The sequence below is a fragment of the Trematomus bernacchii genome, unplaced genomic scaffold, assembly GCF_902827165.1.
Source record: "Trematomus bernacchii unplaced genomic scaffold, fTreBer1.1, whole genome shotgun sequence".
Lineage (NCBI taxonomy): Eukaryota > Metazoa > Chordata > Actinopteri > Perciformes > Nototheniidae > Trematomus > Trematomus bernacchii.
Window position 1 is genome coordinate 3,976,319 of NW_022987409.1, and position 21,394 is coordinate 3,997,712.

At 42.0% G+C, this 21,394-nt stretch overlaps 1 protein-coding gene across 1 annotated transcript; it reads right to left on the reverse strand.

The window, feature by feature from the left end:
• Positions 1-3,512: 3,512 nt before the first annotated feature.
• Positions 3,513-21,275, reverse strand: vimr2 (vimentin-related 2). Its single transcript, XM_034138353.1, has 10 exons — positions 21,166-21,275; positions 20,274-20,418; positions 19,051-19,206; positions 18,754-18,873; positions 15,874-15,969; positions 11,819-11,950; positions 10,005-10,136; positions 7,393-7,503; positions 7,164-7,288; positions 3,513-4,393 (listed from the first exon to the last, which is right to left on the reverse strand). The coding sequence occupies exons 1-10, from the start codon at positions 21,273-21,275 to the stop codon at positions 4,354-4,356; spliced, it is 1,167 nt and encodes a 388-aa protein (XP_033994244.1). The 3' UTR covers positions 3,513-4,353.
• Positions 21,276-21,394: the final 119 nt, after the last annotated feature.

Below are 21,394 nucleotides of genomic sequence, written 5' to 3' on the forward strand. Positions count from 1 at the left end.
GTGTTCCCTGCAGCCCAGACTTTTATCTGCTTCCAACCAGCACGTCTTGTGAAGTTGATTAATTGAACATTTGGGACAAAAGGGAAACTTTTTATCAACTTCTTCTGTGACTAACCCACTGTGTGAGGAGTTTAGGGAGATAAAAAAAAAAAGCTGCTTTGGTTTATCTCCTCATCCAAAAATGAGAAGTGTTTGCCAAGAAATAAAGGTATCAAAATGTCATATTGCATGTTGGACCAAGAACGATAGCGTGGGGTCTGGGGGTGTTTGCCACCTGCTTTGGGACAGACACAAGGGGGAGTTTGGGGTAAATGTAAGGTCACGGCTGTCAGCAGTGTCTCAGTTATACAGGCCAAGTGGGACTGCTGATATGAGGAGAGCAGAAACTACAGCGATGACATGATGGGGGACCCGGGGGTTATGCAGTCACACTACCACCATCTTCATCCAGCATGGCGTTTCAGCTGTGTGTGTGAAGAGCTGTGTGTGTGTTTGCGTGAGTAAACATTCCTGAGAGGAGTCTTCTCTCAGGACTCTGTGATGCTCCCACAGAGGAAGCCTGTCCACGACCCCTATAAAAAGAGAGGGATGCCCACTTCCTTCAACCCTCAGGCGTGCCAGTCCTGCCTCGAGGGAGAGGGGCCCCATAATTTATTATTTGTTCCCCTCTTGTTAAGGAAATACTTTCTCAATAGCTCACCCTCCTTTGTATATTTTTACTGTTCTTATTTTCATCCTTGATTCAACCCCGTCCTCTCTTATTTATTTGCTTTGTAAACACCAGCTTGGTTCATTACGTCCAAGCTGCCATGAAGAGACTTACAAAAATTACTTTTGTCCTCACTGAGGACAGTGTTTATTTGTCTGGGTGAACCTGAAGGGGGGGGGGGGAGTATTTTGGGGATACCTATGTGTAGGTGACAGCTGAGCGGAGTCACACAAGCTGACCTGGACCACCGTTACCTCAGGCCTTAATCTGATTCCTCTGCTGCAGATTGAAGATATGTGGACTCAGATGTCATAATTTATCAGCCTGGCCCTGCCACTCTTAATGTAAAGACATTTCCGCACCATGTGAAGCTAATGGGATGTTATATCCACAGCACATGTTGTGTGAAATTGTTCCTTTCAGCAAACCATCTTAAATATTCAATCTCACAGCAAACGTTACCCAGAGGAACCAAACTCTGCTTTATTCCCAGCAGAGCCTTCTTTGTTTGTTAGTGTTGGGCAGGTTCGGCTGTTTTCTCAACCCCCCCCCCCCACATCCATCTGCAGATCCAAGAAAAAAAAGGGGATGAAAAGGCCAAGCCACTGGCTGACCACTGATCCATGACTCCGCCTTCAAATCAAATTGTCCGGCTTCAAGGATCAGAGGTGCCACAGTCCTGCCCCGGGCCGCTCGGTGTCACTGACCGGCTTCGAGAGGTTAACGCGCATTTTCCTCAGTTGTCAAGGACGTGTGACGAGGGCAAAGGAATACAGAGGAGCACAGAGGTCACTCACAAATATCAAGTCTTTGAAATACTTAATTGTGTTAGAAAAGAAGCTGCGGGAATTAACACGAGACATTTGACAGACTCTGCTTTAGTAGTAACATCAGTTTGTTGAGTAAAAGCTTGTGTGTGATATTCTTCGTGTTAGTATTCATTACAAAATATGATTTTGAGTTCTATAAGGGGTCCTGTGGTTTGCTTTATTTTACGCAATAAGCATTCTCTAGGTCTTTTTTATATTATGTTGTAAATGGTCATGAGATTATTAAACAATCTATTGTCATTTTGAGAATATTCTATTTGTATTGAATAGAGTGATTTCCAGTGTACCATTGATGTTTTGTATATTGTCAGTGTGACCATCACTTCAGACTGAAATATCCCAACAACTATTGGATTGTCACGAAACTGGTTCAGAAAATCATGATCCCTAGAGAATAAATCTAGAAGACGTTTTTGATTCGTTGACTTTCCATTTAGTGCCACCATAAAGTTGATAAAAGTGTTTCTTGTGAAATATATCAACAATTACAGGATGGTTTAGACATGTTCCACTAAGAGATACTCGTAATCATAGGTCAAAGTGTACATTTGTAAAATACTTTAATATGCTAAACAAGCTTCAGCTGTATTTTGCACTTCGTACGAATTAACAAATGCGCAAAGCTTAGATGGTGAACATGGTAAATATAATACCTGCTAAACATCAGTATTTTTTTTATTATTATTGCAGGCAAGTTAGCTTCCATTTGTTAGCCTTTAGCACAAGCACTGTGCCCACATAAAGTCTCACAGACCCGTCTAGTGGGGCTTTGTTTCCTTGTAAATCTATGCTGCTATATTTTTTTAACCTCTTTACAAGCACAACATGTCTGTTGTTTTTCTGGATATTAATTGTTACCTCTGCTTAGGAGGCTTAGTTCTTGGTTTGGTTTGTCATGAGGATTTCAGAAAAACAACTGGCAGCATTTGATGAATCTTGGTGGAAGGGTTAATCATGGGTGAAGAAGGAAGATACAAGCGTAATTTTTCACTTAAAAACATTCTTGGTGGAGGTCTGCACTTGGGTTTTTTTTATATTCCCTTAACCTCAATTTGCCTTAAAATATTTTTCCTTTAAAACGTATCCCTTCACAGATATTATTAGAGTTGACTCCTGCTACTTGGATTAATAATGTATTCCCTTGCAAAGCTGTTTGAATGCAGGTGATTTGTCCTGTAAAGACGCACATCTAAAAGAGAAGGATAGATGATGCATTTCCTGAAAGTCAAAAGTGTTATTATTGTGGTGTATTTCCTTGTTTTGCAAAGCAGTCAACCACCTTTCCCCAAGAGGCAAAGAATACAAAAGTGGGAAAACACAACTAAAAAGGAAGCCAATTTTCTCCTATGTTAGATACTTTTATATTTACGACGATGCAGAGCCGTCTCATGAGATCAGGAACATTGTGTGGTTCATTTGCTCTTTAAAGAAGAGCACTGAGGGGAAACAATATGTTCTACCTCCTCTCCTCTCAGGTCTCTACTGAGCTTTGCGGCCTGAGAAAAACAGACAAATCTGCTTCCTCCTGAGCCGGCCATGTTTTATGTCGGCACAATTAAACAAGTCACTGTGTCCAACCGTTCCCAGCCCTCTTTCCAGACACTGAACTCAATTATTACAGAGGCCGACTCCTCATCACCGCCAGTTCACTGAGTGTGGCTAATCTTATCTGATCTGTTATTAGCAGCATTTTTCATCTTTATGGCAGACCTAACAAGCCTTTGAGATGGTTAATAGCTGGGAATGTTTGAGTCTCACGTTGAACATGAAGATGAATGAAAGAAGGATCACTGAACATTAATCACTCTGATCTCGCTCTGTATAGTTTTATAGTGCGGGGAAAGTCTTAAGCCCCAAGATTCACAAGCAGTTCTCATGAAACAGAGACTTTCACAAAAGAAAATCACACAGTAAGGGGTGATCTCTCAAGCAAATGGTTTTATTTCATTTAAATCTAAAGCACATTCTGACGCTTGGGCAGAAGCGTAAAGAAAAAATGATTTATCACAGACAGCTTGAAAAGTCGTGTAGAAAATAAGGAAAAGATTACAGAGGAATGCAGATGCTTATATCTGAAACGACAGCAAATTGGGACATTGATTTTCAAAGGAGGAATAATGAATCACACCGGCTTTCCTTGTAGAAACATCCAGGTGCTCTTTGTGTAAAAGCAGAAAAAGCGTCATGAACCATTTGAAAAGCAAACAGTGTGCTAAAGACTTGACTGTCAGTTATAAGTAAAACTAAACACGAATGCATGACTGTAAAAGCAAAAGGAAAGGTCGGAGGCTTTTAAGTACCAAAAGTAGAGCTGTCGATATGTTTGTTAACAGTGAAGGGGTCAAAGGTTAAGAGCCGGTAATCAGACAGAGTTTGGGTGATGGACGAGGTGGTATCAGAGGAGGGATGACTTCACGGAGCCGCACAGTTAAACTTGTGTGTGTGTGTTTGTGTGGAGATCGTTCTTCAAAGAGGAGACAACACTTTTATGAATCATATCAGGGAGCTGGTAGAGATAAAACCCACTTAAGGAAATATCTCAGACAGACACTGAATGGATACACACTCATCGCCCGGCCCCCATCCTCCCACCTCTTTTAGACAGCTCCATCTTTCTTGGAGTCTCGAGGTCATCTGCCAGCGACCTGTTATCACCGCCCGGCTCAGGCCTCCAGACGGCATTAATCTGTTGCGATAAGTTCTATTTTAATTGCTGTGTTGGTACCTTAAGCTTCATCCAAGTGTGTGTTTCACGGTTCTCTTTGGTTTGTTTTCTAATCCATGTGAGAGGGAGCATCCAGTCTGACTCTCGAGTCACTGGCCACACAGGCACTCCTCTTCTTCCAACAGACTCCTAAACCAGAGGAATACATTAACACATAGAGTAAAGGGGAGACAATAACAGAGAGAAAGAACATTGTAATTTATTGAGCTTCAAAGTTGAACCCTTTCCATTGGGGAGTTGAAGCTGCTACTGTATCTATGCTATTGCCAAAGCTACCAGGCTCCATTGACAAAGAGTTGGATCGCATAACTAGGAAGTTGTTGCCTCGATTGGTTTGTGAAATCGAGTTATTGTGTGAATTTGTTGTTTTATAAGATATGTTTGGAATCACCAAAGTCACACAATAACACATATTATCCGATTGAGGCGGTGGTAGACCAGCAACCCCCCGTTTTCTCTGAGGTGAAATGACTGTTTTTGTCAATGGAGTCTGATGGCTTCGGCAAAAGCATAGATCATGGGTCTTAAAAGAGGTTTTGAGCCCAAAGGATCCTCAGATTTACTTGAGCCACAAAACTATTGTTTGAGAATGTTTTGAAAGTTGTTGGTTATTTTCAAAAGTTTAAATATGTCTGAAAATTCACATTTCAGTAACCTGAATCCAATGAATCCATATTAGTAGCAAAGATGAATCAACCTATTTGTAAATAAACACCAAAAGAAGCTCAGCTACTAAATGCTCCATTATGTTTACCAGCTATCTGCTAACTGTTTCTGTCTGTTGTTTGGGACTTTCACTGAAAACAGCTGCCGGCTGCATCTGGAAACGCTGGTGTTGAGGGAGGTGAGAGTGAACCAAAGCAGGGAAGTCAAGAAAACTAAAACAGTGAAGTGAAAGATGTTATTTAGCGCAGTAGGAGCGCTGACGGAAGTCTTTGATTCACTATTAGTTCAAGAATTATAGCAGCTTTAAGATAGGACCTTCAGTGCACTCATCCACCTCACTTTACTTGAAAGGATTTAGTCCTTCGTTTAGCTACTTGTTGCTGAGTCATGCAGCAGCAGTACAGCAGAATGAATTACAGTGTAATATGGTTCACATTAGCAGTGAGAAAAAGCAGCGAGCATCTGCCTAAACTGCTCTAAGATGCTTTCACAGGCGATAAGCCACCCGGTAATGGCAGCCTGGGGTCATTAGGGTCTGTTGTGCAGACAGTTTGCCACGGCACGGAGAGAGTAAACATTTCTTATTCATGGTTTTAATCACGGATGACAAAACATCCAGTAAATAAAAAAGGGAAGGGGAACAAAGTTGGTGTTGACTGTGAGCCTTAGAAGTCTTTGGGACAGTCTGCTGGGTAACGAGAGGGAATTAAAACTGTGGCGAATTTAGAAATGTGTGTAAGGGGAGGCTGACATTAACAGGCTGGCGTGGAGAAGAGCTGGCGTAGGCCCAGCACTCAGCGCTGACAGTGTGAGGTCCTCTCTGCCCATTCTAATGAGCCATTGTGAGGGTCTGAGCACAGCGGGGCCCCCTGGGGGTCAAATGCAGTCAGATCTGCGATGGAGGGGCCGGGAGGAAGTCCGCGGCAGAAGGATGACATGGTTGAACTGCGTCAGTCCACATACCACCACCACCAGATGGTTAAACAGCCTCAGTGGAAGACGGGAGGGACATGAAACGTCGTCAAGGTCACATACAGGAAACTGCATCATATTCAGAAGCCGCTTCCTGTGACCCCAGTAATGTCAGCTCTTTGTTTTTGCAGAAATATCTTCTTATGGACAATGCGGATGTCCAGGTGACTTCATATGAGATAATATTGGACCTATACACAGGATCTTGTGGAAATACTCCTTGCATTATTCACAGTGACGCTTACGCAGAGACTTCTTGTTGATGTTGTGTAAAAAAACAGGGACAATGGACAGGTCATTTTTCACGTGTGAGTCATGATTGACTCATACAGTACGTAAAGAAAGTCAAACAGAGCATCAAGCTAATTTAAATCTAATGAGATCATCGCAGGGTTATAATATGCTTTGCCCCTACATTTCATTCTTCTCGACAGGTCTAAATAATGCGTGGCACCGTAGGGGACATCGGTTTTCATTTGAACCCTACAGCAGAGATGGGAATCTACAATATATGCCATGGAGTACTTTTTTTTTTAATTGCAATCAGAAAGTAGAGCATTCGACTATGACACCTTTGACAGGACATGACAAACTAATCAGTGAAACCACCTGGTGCTGTGTTTTTGTTGGCAGGAAATGCTCCATGTTCTCCAGAAAGACATGGCTGGTTCATAGCCACACTGTGACCGACAGTCTCACTAACAGTCAGACCTCACTGTCACAAAGCCTTCTTGAATGTTAGGGGTCTCAGTTTGTAATAACAACCTATAGCTCTTTTAAGAGGGCAATAAGAGTTGTGACGATCAGAGCTGTACATATGGAAGCTCTGAGCATTACGTCAGTACTCATACATTATGGTTCCTTATGCATTTTTCTTTAAATGCACAATATGTAATTGTATTGCCTCTAGGGGTCTCTCAATCCTTACAATAACAAAAGACGGAGTGTGGTGTTGTCGCTGTCGTCATCAGAGTCAGCTACAGTATTCACTGAAGTTCGTTCAGGATTAATTCATTGTTCAGGACATTTTTACGGAAAGATGAATTATCCTCAGAGGTCTTCTCCTCGCCAAAACAAACGGACCAAGTAATTAAAACCGGAAAACACTTCGTAAAACAAACTCTTTGTTTAATTACTCAATCATTATAGTGTACATTTGTATGCTTCCAAGCTCCCATTAATCATCAATTGCGCTCTAAACTGAAAAGCCAAGTTATTATACAGCAGTTTTACACAAAAAACATCAGCATGACTGTCTGACCTGTAGGCGGTTATTTCCATGTCTCGGGCCATCTTCTCGCTGAGCAGCTCTTTGTAGTCCTCACACTGCTCCTTCATCTGCACCTGGAAGTCTTCCTCCTGCTGCCGCATTTCATCCAAAGTACCCTGAAACACACAGACACAGCATGATGGGATTAGAGATGAATATACTGCATAACCACTGGTCCTTCACATTTTATGATTAGTCTTTTATCAGTCGACTCTCAGACCTCTAACTCAGCGATCTCGTCCATGTACGCAGCCTTCTTCATCTCAACCTCGTCCTCCAGCTCCTCGTTACACTTCTCAAGCACAGCGAGCTCCTTTTGTAGCTCTGCAATCTACAGAAACACAGAATTAAAGACTTCTACTTAGTTATATGGTCAGTAAAAACATAACATTGAGATGTTCCCTTCAGGGTCACCATCATGTTTTTGCCCACCATATTTAGCTTCCCAACAACTGAGAAATACTGTATATCTGGATTTCTAGCTGCATGATATTTCACTTTATTCGCCAGCTAGTTGCTAGTTTTGTCGGATTATGTGAGCTTTTAAAAAGACTTAGCAGTGCTACTCTACAGATGGCAATGTCTGTCAGTCATTCAGTGCAGACATTTTTGGTTCAGACTGAAAAATCTGAACAACTATAAGATTGACTGCCATGAAATTGGTTCATAAATTCATGATCTCCAGAAGATGAATACAGAATATCTTTGTGATCCTTTGACTTTCATTTTGCCCACTATAAGTTTGATGTTTGATATGATAACAAACAATAACCTAAAGGATAAATGGGATCATTCTTAGTGGGTTAGTCACAACGACCAATCACATTACACAGTTATTTTATCCTTTTTGTAACATAAAACTGACTTAAATTTGGCTCTAAGAAACCAAAGTATGCAAATCAACCTGTACTAGACAGATAAAACCGGTTTCTTTACTTCTGCACCCCCTCCTGTGTCAGAGGCTGTGCCGTCCTGCCGTGAGTAATTACAGCAATCACAGAAATTCAACAATTAGCTGTCACAGCCAGATGGGGATCCAGGCGGTCGTCTTTCAGCGAGATCATGTGAGCAGAGGAAGACCCTGATGATGACTATTAAACCTGGGCGAGTCACTTACTCCTACCCTCAGTAGTGGCCCATCAGTGTCTGCTCCATTATATACATTTCTGCGTCGGGGCTGATTTCACTGCAATCTGTTTGTTTGGCCATGTTGTGTCTCAGTGAGAAACCAGACCCGAGGCATCCATCAGCGGCGAGAGAGGAAACAGAGCAGATCAGGCCGAGCTGTTCATCCGTCAGGCTGGATGGAGCAGAACTGAGCACTGCATATTAAAGAAAAGTAGATGATGTCGGGAGAGCTCTGCTGTGGTTACAGAGGCTCACTGTTTATTTAAAGAGCTGGAGGTAGAGCCGCAGTAATGAGAAGCAAACCGCCATGTTTGATACAGATGTGGTCTGACCACTGATGGATGTCAAAGAGACCAAAGTGCAGGAAGAAGAGGAATTTTCTCTGGGTCACCTGCTGATTTTACCTGAGTCATAATTTCCTGTTTCGTCTCTTTTTTTAAGATTCTTCCTTTCATCACAGCAGCTTCATTTGCAACATCGACATGGACACATATTTAAGACAAGAAACAGGGCAGGTAACATTACAATAAAAAAACAATATGAAAACCCTTTAAGGTACATTTGATCTGGGATTAAACTCTGTATTTTATTTTAGGACTGACTGCCGTCTACGTCCATCTCACTTGCCATACTTTGCTATTTCACTCAAAACTCCCGTACTTTATTTTTCTGATGATGAAAGATATCTGATAAAGGTTTATTTTCTCTCTTCCATTTGCAGAGGAAGTCTCCTGTCAGTGTGTGTGTGTGTGTGTGTGTGTCAAGTTTTAAGACGTTTCCGATGCTGCAGGCGCTTTGAAAGACTGTACTTAAGTAACTGAGGACACAGAGGGCAATAAATCCTGTCTGAGCTGAAGCCGAGCCCTTCACATCTCCCGCTGAAAGTGTCCGCAGAGTAAACACTCTGGTCAGCAGGATCTCCCACACTGTTGCTCCGCTGTCACTCAGCTGCTCTCCCCTGCCTTCGCCTGCTGTGGGAACCCATTCATTTTAAACTTTTTGTTTGATTTAGGAGCTGATGGCCAGTCGTGGGTTGTAAGACTGTCAGTAAGGAGCTGGGAAACGTGTCCTGGGAAGATCTGAATCAGCAGGCAGCAACATTCATTTGAATGATGGGTCAATCTGAGACTTAAAGGGTCAGTTCAACCCCCAAAAATACAGATTTTCTTACTCGGCACTATTTTAATTGAACGGAAACAGCTAATTTTTATGATAATCGCTTATTCACTTTCTTGTCAAGAGCTAGCTGAGTCGATTAATTCGTATATCTGTTAATGAAAAATCCAGCTAGCACTAACTGCTGGTTTACATAGCTTAGCATAAAGAATACACATGGTGTTATAATTAAACACATAAAACATAATTTTTTGTGATGCAAAATGTATTTACATTTATCAAGAAATGGCAATGTCTTTGGATCTTTCGTTCAACATGGAGGCATTTGGACCAAAACTGTTTTCAGATTCAATCTAACAAGGGGTTAGTAATTGATATACAATATAATATTTTGGGTGTAAAGTATTCCTTCAGTTCAGAGGTGAACAACAATATTTTCAAAGTGTGCGTGGCAGTGGATTCTCAGAGTCTTGTCAAACCAAACCAAATCCTAAATGTGTCTTAATGTTAGCACTACTTTGTGTGGTCTGCGTGAACAGACCCTCTAAAAACGAATGAAAAAAGTGAGAAAGCAGTTGGTCCTCTCACCAGCTTCTTCACTTCACTGACGTCCTTCATCTTTGACAGGTCTTTCACCGTTGACCCTGTAGCTCCTCCCACTTGCAGTTGTTTTCCATCACCACGGGGAACCACAGCAGAGGATGCTGCACCGCACTCAAACTGCAAAGACAGAAGAAGTGGAATGAGTGCCGCTGTGAAACTTCTGACCTTTCATTTTGAGACTGGAAATGCACAGGAGCATTGAGGTTAGCGCTTTCTTTTGGGCAGTAAGTGCACTCTGACAGGGGAGCAAGGAGCAATCAGAGCCTCTCAGAGCGTCTGATGGCTAAAGCTCTCCAGCACATTGCTGATTAGATGGAACAAATGCAGCAGAACAAGCTACACGAGGGTGCACAGGTGTGTGGGAGCCAGCCAGCAATCACCATTACTGTTCAAAACCCAATAGCAATCATTTTTAGCATCGAGACAATTGCGTTTCATAATCGAGGCCAGACAGGACGGTGTCCAGCTGGCGGGAGGAAAGACATGGGGAGGGGGAATAGATGGGGTATGGGGGAACAAAAACCATCAATTTTGACAGACACACAAATATGTAAATACAAATATATACATAGGCTGAATACCCTGCCTCTAAATGAAGGACACAAACACACACCAGCGTCCACTCCAGTGCTGCAGAGGAGCCTGGGAAGGCGGCCAGCAGTCTGATTACAGCCCTGACCTCTGAACCGGGCAGACATCCTCGCCCCAGAGGGGGTCAGACCCACCGGAGCTATAGTCTGACCCCAATGCAGCACGTCACACACACATAACACACACACACACACAGGTATACAAAGGCATGCTGTTCCTGGTGCAGTCCTGAACCCCTGATTCTCAAGTTCTTCCCTGGTGTTGTGTTAAGAGGGAAAGAAAACAAGTGGGAGTATCGTTGTGTGATTTGTGAAAATTGAGATTTACATCTGGACCTGAGCGCAGCGTGTCAGAGGGAGAGGAGGGGGGGGGGGGGGGGAGCGGTGGTCAGTAGCAGGGTGAGGATGGCAGCTGCTGGTGGAAGAGATGCTCAAATCCTTTTTACTCACATAAGAGAAGCAATTAAAAAGTCAAACAAAAGTTATTCAAACTTATAATGAAGTAAAATTACAGAATTATGAGAAATAAAGTATGAAATGTAAAAGTACTTGTCCCTTTCAGTGATATGTAATAATGTATGAAGTTATACGTTTATCAATACTGATGCATCGAGGTGCAACTGTCATTTTGCTGTTGCTTGTTCAAGGTTTATCTGGTGTTTCATTATAGGCAAGTCGTTTTGTCCTGTGGTTGCCACACCTAGGGGTCGACCTCCCCTTCAAAGGGTCACAAGATAAATCTGAGGGGTCACGAGATGATTAATGGGGAGAAGAAAAGAGAGAAGAAAAAACAAAGTTCTGCCACACAAGTTTGTATTCTTTTTTTGGACTTTTCTCATGTATTTTCTGTTTTGTGTGAATCTAGGTATATTTAGACAGACACTATAGAAAATAACGTTTTTTTTGTTGTTTTACATTAGAGCATGCAAACAACTAGTAGAGACTTAAAATACAAGTTTGAACCTGAAAAGTTACATTTTATAAATCCATATTTAATGTATTTTACCAAGATGTTTCTTTAACCCAAAGATGTAGTTAGTGTGTCCACCATTGGTGTGCATGAGTTTGACTGAGGTCATAGTATGATGAGAACTAAAGTCAGAAATAACTTTGTTGTGATCCGACGGTTGTTCACAGACATGCTTCTGTAAAGTATCCGGCATTAAAAGGTTTCCCCTTCATGACATGTTTATGTATTTTTTGTTGTACCTGGAGGCTCTCAGCCAGCTGGCAGTAGTACTCCTTCACATCCAGGGCCGCAGTGATGTCAGGGACGCCAAATGTAATAGCTCTCATCGCTCCTGTCGTCCCTTCATCTGGCTCCAGCATGCTCTCCACCGCCTGCAACATGGCAACACACACAAACACACAGAAGTGAAGTTTATGCACATCATGCACACAGAGAGTACTTTTTTTTGTCAGCTAAACTTCAATCGCTGGATACACATCATGCCATCTACTGTTGTAGTTGGACTGGGGGGGGGATCTAATTTGATCTATTGTATATGTTTAATAGTTTTGACAAGAACAATTCATCCAATTATATTAGCATATAACATGTTTTCTATGTAAAATCTTGATAACTTAAGCTGAAATACATAATGGTAGTGCAGTCGAAGTGGTATAACATGGAAAATAGTCAAATGAAGGTACCCTTAATCATACTTAAATACAAAACATTAGTAAATGTACTTTGTACCATTCCCCCTCTTCAAATGCACAAACACATGCACTACATTTTAAAGCCTTTACAAACATGAAAGACCTCAACATACATGTATTATACATAGCCCCTTGAGTAAAAAACCCACATCCATTACAGAGAAAATGAACTGTTACAGAGCTGCAGCGGCAATCTAACATTTCTCTCCTTTCCCCTCCACCCAAATAACGACATGGCTGCCGATTTGTCAGGGGAATAGGGGGTATCTGGAAGTGGCGATAATAACAACAGTTAATAAAACAAAGGGAACTTCTGTTTTCATTTGGTATTCAGCTGCATTTCCCGGACTGCGAGTTATCGAGCGTGTCCCAGAGGGAGTGTGTTAAACGCCGGGCGGCCGGGCTCTGCAGAGGGAAACGCAGAGTGATGGAGCTGGTCCCGCTTCAGCTGCCTCCCTCCCTGCCTGCAGCCTCCAGATCTGACACTGGGGCGCGTCTGTCATCTCCTGGCGACGTGGAGAGCATTGCAGAAGGTGGAGGCAGCAGGGTGTGTGTGTGGATGTGATAAAGGTAATCATGTGCATTGGACATGGTTGACATTTTGGAACATGTACTGTATCTATTCACCTTAAAGCCAAGATTGCGTGACAGATGTCTCTCTCATATCTTTGTGTTGAATATGAAGGTTTTTTTTACATAAATAGCCAACATACTATACAAGCTGTACAGATGTTAGCTTTGAGCTAGCCTTTTTGTGTGTTCATGTATATCTATTTTTAAAATTATTATTATTATTATTAAAATTAAGACTTTTTTTGTTGAATATATAAATATTATCGTGAATGTGGATAAATACTGTATTTTAACAATACGGTATTCTGTTTTTCACATTTGTTATTTTTTATTTGTTATTTTTTTGAATCTGTTCGAAATAAAGATTGAAATGAAATGAAATGAAAATGTATATCTATGTTCTTACTATCTTCTTAATTTGAGACATTAACGAGAGCTTTTAATCGGTTTTAGGATCTCAGCTATGTATGTTTCTCAAGATCAAACCTTAAATCGGCCAGCTAAAGCTAAAACCTACTTAAAGGGGACCTATCATGCAAAATGCACTTTTGTACGTCTTTTATACATGAATATGTGTCCCCGTTGTGTCAGGGAACTCACCAAGTGTCAGAAAACACAACCCTCTCTCTTTTCCTCCATACCCAAATCTCTAAAAACGGGGCTGCAACGGAGCGGATACAGACTGATCCAGATTTTAAATTGTTCTGACGTCAGAAACAGGGAGCTCCGCCTATATGGGCAACTCTCCACCTATCAGGGGAATGGGGGGTTGGGCCACGGCCATAGAGTGGCGAAGTCCCTCCCCTTCCGGTGGACCTCCATGGGACCTTATTTCGGAAAAATGATGTATTGAAGTCGATGGAGAGAGAAAGATTATCTTTCGATCCCGTTTGAATTGTGCCACGAATTACACATATGTTGTTTGTCAATTTAAAAGATCATTTTGCAAGTCAAAAAAAAAAAAATGTGTCGTAAAACTGTGAAGTAACACATTTGTTTGTGTGAAACGCTCAATGAACTACATCTCTGGTCAACAACACACGTCACCAAGATGGCCGTCACTACTGTCTTGTCAACACAACGATTGACTACTCACTATCACCACAATGAAACACGTCCTGAAGAATGTCATGCAAAGCTGCCTGCCTGCCTTCCTTTGATTCTCTCTGAACTGCCCGGTCGTTTTAATGTTTAATGTCAACCATTTGTGCAGATAGCATGAAGTAGAGAAGATCGCTAGCGTTAGCGTTAGCATTTCTCCCCCGGGCTTAAATTGTGTATTATAGAATGATCACACCGGTGACAGTACTATTCAAAGGGTTCACGAAATATGACTACTACTCTTACTGTTTAACATTGTGGGTTACTTAATGTTACTTCATGTTAAGGCTAATAAAAATGACAAGGCTGTAATGCTAACTAACGTGCTAGCTACTAGCTAGCTTGATCCAGAGACTCCTGGTCCTTTCATCAGACGGGAAGCGAAAGAACGAGCAAGACCCATTGCTGGTATAATAACAACCTGGTACTAAGCACACAGGCATCTTGTTAAAGTTATCTTATCTTAGCCAGCGCCATATAGATAGAATCTATCTATATGGCGCTGATCGTATATATACGGTATTATACGTATATCGTAGTGTCTCAATTGTGACATCACTTACGCGACTCTGGGATTTGTAGTCTTTCTAGTTACGTATTTTTCATAGTCTTATATTTCAACAGTTTTACGACAAACTGTGACTTTTTTGACATGGAAATGATTTTTTAAGATTGACAAACATCATATGTGTAATTCATGGCACAATTCAAACGGGATCGAAAGATAAGTTTTCTCTCCCCATTGACTTCAATGCATAATTTTTCCGAAATAAGGTCCCATTACCCGGAAGTAAGTGGGCGTGACTTCGCCACTCTATTGCCGCTCGAAAGCGCTGGAGACGCTGTAGTACATATGCCAGGCCTGTAAGTGTCGCTGTAGTCTGCCACAAAAGCAGCGAAGAAGACTTCTCACAGAATCTGCCCTTGCAAAAACAGGGCTGGAAAAGAGCAAATAGAGCGAAATGAGGCATGGCTAAAATGCATGATCTGTTTGGTATTTTGAAAAAAAAACTTCACAGACATGTTTTATATAGGTATGGCCCTACAATATATTATTCAAATATAGCATGATAGGTCCACTTTAAGTTATACTCCTACACAGTATGTGTTTTTTTTTATTTCTTTTACTTCAGGAAATTATCTTCACATTGGCAGATTTCTTCCATACAAACTGTTTTGAATCAACCATCTCCTTTTATTTTTTTGCAATTTGAAAGAGCCCTTGTCTAAATCTCTAACAATGTTAATGTAAATAACAAAGGACTCTGGGAAAATGGAGATGACCCCCAACTCTCTGACTGGGCTCAACCTTTTCATCTTGTCCATGTTCGATTATGAAGCTGATTCATTAAGCCCTAGAAAACCTGCACGTTTTACTCAGAAAAAAAATATTAGCATGAACTAATATTTTACTAGTATCTTTGCCTCAATTTCTGTCTTTCTGATGACTTTCATTTGTGTGCAATGGCACTGTCTAAAATGTGCTTCACATTCTGTCCTAACACCAAGCAGACATCGGTCTTAGTTTAGCCGGAAACTGTAAATGAGAAAAGAGAAACTCTGTCCAAAGGTAGAATTGACCTACCAGCATCTTTAGTTCACTGAAAAACAACTAATGTCATTTGTTTATCTCTGCACTGAAAACTGTATGAGGACTGAAATGAGCCAAACACATTCAATCATGGCCTAACGTTTCCTCGTTGCATGATACACTAGATAACACATTTTAATCCTCTCTCCATATGTTGCTGTTGACGGGGCTTTGTTGGCTCTGCATCAAGGTCATCCCAGCTGTGTTTGTCACCACAGGGCTGGACATTTCTCCAACTTCCCTGTCTAACCTAGGTGCTACATTTTAAGTCATTTTCAAGACTATAAACAATTCCCGTTTCATCTCACTGCGGCTATATTTCCTCTCTCCCCCTCACCGTCTTGTGCTGGGCCTCCATGTTGGCCAGCTGCTCCTCGTAGATAGCCACTTGCTCCCTCAGCGCCAAACACTCTGCTGTCACAGCATCGACATCCTGCACAGAAAATCAAATTAACACAGGCAGCAAGTAAAAAAAGTTCAACTTCATTTCAGGAGGTGTCTGAGAGGAACACTGCAGTCTGAGCAGTAAATCACACCACAGGTTGATGAAAAGTAGAACAAAAGTCTTTGTTCCCACCCTGAACAGCCATTTCAGGAACTATCAGCACATCCACCTGTTTCACTGAACAGCAAGTAGACACCGCAATGCAGAGGAAGGGGGAGGAGGAGGAGGAGGAGGAAGATCAGAAGGAGGCTAACTAGACACAAAGCCCAGTCCACCAATCCATCCACCAGTAGGGGTTCTCAGCTCATCTAGTCTTTTTAAAGCACCCGATTAATTTGTGTTGGAGGCAATTACTGTGGGTGCATTTACTTTGAGACTCACGCAGGGAGAGTTTGGTGGAGAAGATGTGGAGCCTCGCTGGCAGGGTGGCAGTGTGTTTGATGGACAGCAGTAAGCTAAAGTAGAGAAGTCCTGCTGCTACCTGTGTTCAACAATCTCCCAGTAGCTAAGGAGAAACTTGTTGTTACATTCTGTGCAGCTTTAGCTAAAAGCTGTCCGTCAAAGAGGCTGCTTTCCTGTGTGTGAGGATCCACGACTTCACCAGCTCTCCAACAGTAAGAACGTTAAAACTCACTTTCAGGATCATTAAGTTACATTAACATTTCCAAATCCAGTGTTTGTTCTATGCCCTGATGAGGACCCTGTGAACCGGTGGGCGTTTCAACCGATATGCCTGACTAAATAAAGGCTTTTAATATAACTTCTCTCCTTGTTCTGCCCAAGAGTGCGTGAAGAACATTTACTTTTGTCGTGCCCATTTTTTTTCTTTTTTCTGTTCCCATCATACTTTATGAAAACAGACTGAGCACCAGGCCTCCTCATTCATCTACTTCATTGTTTAGCACTGGCTGGCGTAATTATTGTTCCTACGATTATCCTTCACCACTGGAAGAGTCCGACTCTACCAAAAGGTACTAACCAGGTTAAGCTGATGACCGATAATGCTTCATTTGAGTTGATTAAAATGATAAATTATGAAAGAAAATAACCACTTTACCAGGTCTATGATAATTGTTTGGATTACATAAAAGGATAGAAACAGGTAACTATAACATGTAAGAGGAGATAGATGGTTATTTTGTCAAGCATCCTTCATAGTTAAGGATATAAAGGACACAAGTGACATAGCAAAACATCAATTGTGCATCAGTGGCAACTTAGTCTGCGGATGCAAAACAATACTGAACTAAAATGTTTAAAATCCCTTTGAGACAGTGAAAATGGAACAGCTTGGGTCATAAAAATGGAGTAGAGCTGGCTGGAGACAAGCGATACAATAGTCGGCATTTGACTCTAAAACAAGCCAAAAGTGCCGTGTTTCATCACTGTCAGTCTCCCATTATGCTGGGAGGACTGCAGCTCGGAGTGGGTTGAGCTGTGCAGTGCTCGCTCCTCTCCTCCGCATCTATGCTCTTCCTCTACCTCCCTGACAATTTCCCACCAACTCTTGTCACCATGCAGCTGCTTCCAATTCAGCACCAGAGAACTGAGCCAGCAGGAACATTACGGCAACGTATTACAGCCTGCATTACATCTGTAAGGGAGGAATTATAACCTCCATCGCATCTGGCCTGGCTGGGAGGAGATGGGCTCTGGTGTGTGTGTGTGTGTGTGTGTGTGTGTGTGTGTGTGTGTGTGGAAAAGTTGGTGTCTCAGGTTGCAGTGGGCCATCAGCCCAGACTGAATGACTGCTGGTGATCAACACTGATTGGGCTACAGAGCAGCAGCTGTGCAGAGTTTCAGCTGATTCACCAGGAGGAGGAGGAGGAGGCTTTACAACACTGCCATCTAGTGCTGAAGGTACATCAGCACAACAAAGGTCTGAGCATGTGCAGCACAACTAAAGGAATTAAAGATTTACATATTTAAGTAGACTTATGGACTTAACATTCAGCAATTTGTTTAATGAGTTTTAGAGACATAGTAATTACCAGGCATCTGGGGGTCTAATGAACGGTGCTAGTGGTTGCATTATGGGTAAATGTTGCATATGGGTAGTGTTTTTGGAGCTTAACCCACACTGGTGACTAAAACTGTATCTCAGCTTCTACTATACAACTGTTTGTGTCTTTATCATGCAAAAAACTGAGGACAATCTGCATCTGAGGACTGTTCATGTTTTATGGAAAAAGTGTATTTGTGTATTCGTCACCCTTGGCATGGAATATGTTGCTGACTTGAAAATAATGAATTGATTGTTAAATGCTTTTAAATCCAAAAGTAACCCTTACCTGGTTATTGAAACATAGTTTTGTTTTTATTGTTTGTGTTATTTTAAAGAGGACCTATTATGATTGTTGGGGTTTTCCTTTCCTGTAGTGTGTTATAAAGGTTTTTGTGCATGTAAATGGTCTGCACACGCTAAAATCCCAAAGTTTCTCTCCCACACACTCCCCCCCCCCTGCCTGAAACGCCTCCATTAAACTACTTTGTTTACTTCTGTAACATAGTGACATCACTATGTAACACTCGTGCTCCCATTGGCTAGCACTCCAAGACATTGTACGTGATAGGCTAAGGAGCGGGACATCTCTTTGCGGTTGACTAATCACAACAGGAGTTGGCCAGCTAACCAATCAGAGCAGACTGAGCTCTAGTTTCAGACAGAGGGTGACAAGAGGTGCTGCAGCACAGGCAGTATGAGAAAGATAAGGACCTTTTAAAACATTAACCTTTATTGTTATTATAACATGTTATTATAACATGTTTTACCTCAGCGACATCTTGCCGGTCCTGCTGCAGGAGGTTCCTCTGCTGAGCGGCCTTCTCATACTCTGTCACCAGACGCTCCAGCTCTTTCTGCCGCTCCTCGGTGTCACACAGGATCTCGTCCTGCAGGGAGACGCAGAGACGACAGTGATGGATGTTGACAAGGTTATAGATCAACCCCGCCTGTCACTGTACAAACTGAAGTAAAATTGATGGGATGCGATGGGACGTGCAAAAACATTATAGGAATGTCACACAGAGAAATATGCACAGACACACCCAGCAGCAGCAGTAACTTACCCTCTCCCTGCGCAGCCTCTCCACCACAGCATCTAGACTGAAGTGAGGCAGGACCACAGAGGAGGAGCTGCTGGAGGCCTGCCGCCTGCTCAGCTGCTCCTCCAGATCAACTATCTGACATTCAAGAGACTCGTTCTCCTCCTCAAAACAATGAGCCTACAGGGCACAGAGACAGATTATTAAGGTATTATAGGTATACACTGTATATATAAATAATGTAAGTAAGTGCATTACTCTAGGACTGTACTTAAAGTGGACCTATCATGCTATATTTGAATAATATAGTGTAGGACCATACCTATATAAGGCTTATTTATACTTTTTTTTTTTCAAAATACCAAACAGATCATGCATTTTAGCCATGCCTCATTTAGCTCTATTTGACCATTTCTAGCTCTGTTTTGCAAGGGCTGATTCTGTGAGAACAGCACCATCTACAGGCCTGGCATATGTACTACAGCGTCTCCAGCGCTTTCGAACGGCAATGGCCGTGGCTGTCTCCTCCTGATTGGTGGAGTTGGCCCAATAGCCGTAGCGCCACCGTCCTGACGTCAGGACAGTGTTCAAATCTGGATCAGTTTTTATCAGATCCGTTGCAGCCCCTTTTTTAGAGATTTGGGTATGGAGGAAAATAGAGAGGGTTGTGTTTTCTGACACTTGGTGAGTTCCCTGGAACACCGGGGACACATATTCATGTATAAAAGACGTACAAAAGTGCATTTTGCATGATAGGTCCCCTTTAAGTACAAACGTGGGGTACTTGATACAAAATGAGCACAACCTTAATGGGCACCTATAATGCTTTTAGGGGGTTTTCCATTTCCTGTAGTGTGTGTTATGTAGGTTTTTGTGCATTTAAATAGTCTTCAAAGGTTAAAATCCCAAAGTTGAGGTCAGAGGGAGGCAAATATGAACCTGAAAATGAGCATAATAGGGCCCCTTTAAACATGTACAGCAGAAAAAACAGTATATAGTGTACATTAATGCAGCAGTTCACTTTCTATTATATATTAACCTATATATTTTACTTAGGGATTTGAACGACGACTTGAACTTGTGAAGCATTTTTACAGTGTAGTATTAGTACTTTTGCTGAAGTAAAGGATTACAAATATGTATTACACTGGTATATTCTTTATGTAAAGAGTTAGATTCACTTCTTCATTTAGCAAGGGGCAGAAGAAAGATAAAGTGCTGATGTGTCTCGAGCAGTTTGTCCTCACCAGCTCAATAACCCGGACCAGGCGGTCGTTCAGGGCACCGATGACGTTTCTGTCCTGGACAAACCGGCTCAGACCCTCTTTGTTGAGCGCCTTCGCAGCTACAAAGTCTAAGTTGTCACAGTCACACTCATCTATGGAGGCCCCCCTGAGAGGAGGATACAAAGTACCAAAGACAAGAAATGAAGGATCCTGGGGGGTCATTTGTCCACCTTCAGGGATAGTTAATGACTTTAATAAAGAAAAGGTATAAACACAGTAAGTGTTTGACCACAGTGCAGCCTCATTCTGTTAATGCTTCAGTGCTTCCAGCCCTGCCTGTCACGGTAAATTAACATGGACTGATGTAATTATTTCCATGAGCACAAAAGGAATTTGTACAGTAGAGCTAGGAGGGAAGTGAGAAGAAGAAATGGTGATCTACTTTCAGACCATCCGTAATGGTTTTCTCTCCTGTATCTTTTTGTAGATTGTAATAAAAAGAAAAAAAACATTCAACTTTTAAGCAAAAAAAGAAATACATAATATAGCTATACAAAGATGAAAAAGCTGTAAAAGAAAAAAAGAAAAACATTTCCCCACCCATTACACAGGTGAGATGTTTTTCACCTGTTCTTAACAAGCTTTACTTCCATACTTGGACCATATTTGATCAAACTTAGAAAATGGATCACCAGAATGTTTTACCCCCCATACATTTTTCATCAACATTCAGGAGAACATGCAGAACCCCTCAGATATGTTACCCCAAAATGTTTTTCCGATTAAAAAAAACCAACTTCTTATAAGACATATTCTCAGCAGAAAAACTGTCACTAATTGATCAATATTTTTTAAATTGGTAAAGTGCAGTACAAATACTGAAGCTGCCCTCCACCCAGAGCCCCTCACTGACCTGACGGAGGCCCGGTACCCCCCCGCACACTGCGCACTCGACCCTCCATTCCGACTCCAGCGTTCATCCTCGAACAGCTTTCGGTAGGAAGACACTCGCAGCATGGCCATGGCTCTGTGAGGTTCAAACTGGACTAAACACAACAGGGAGAAAGTGGCAGCAGGTCCAGGGCGGGGGGGTCTTATACCGCAGGGACGGAGAATGTAGCGTGGAGGTGAAGATCTCTCAC

Coding starts and splice junctions, on each gene's coding strand:
- vimr2 (XM_034138353.1), bottom strand. CDS start 21,275: ATGGCCATGCTGCGAGTGTCTTCCTACCGAAAGCTGTTCGAGGATGAA. Junction 20,419..21,165: donor GGGTACCGGGCCTCCGTCAG/GTCAGTGAGGGG, acceptor TCCTCCTCTCAG/GGGGGCCTCCATAGATGAGT. Junction 19,207..20,273: donor TGGTCCGGGTTATTGAGCTG/GTGAGGACAAAC, acceptor TGTGCCCTGTAG/GCTCATTGTTTTGAGGAGGA.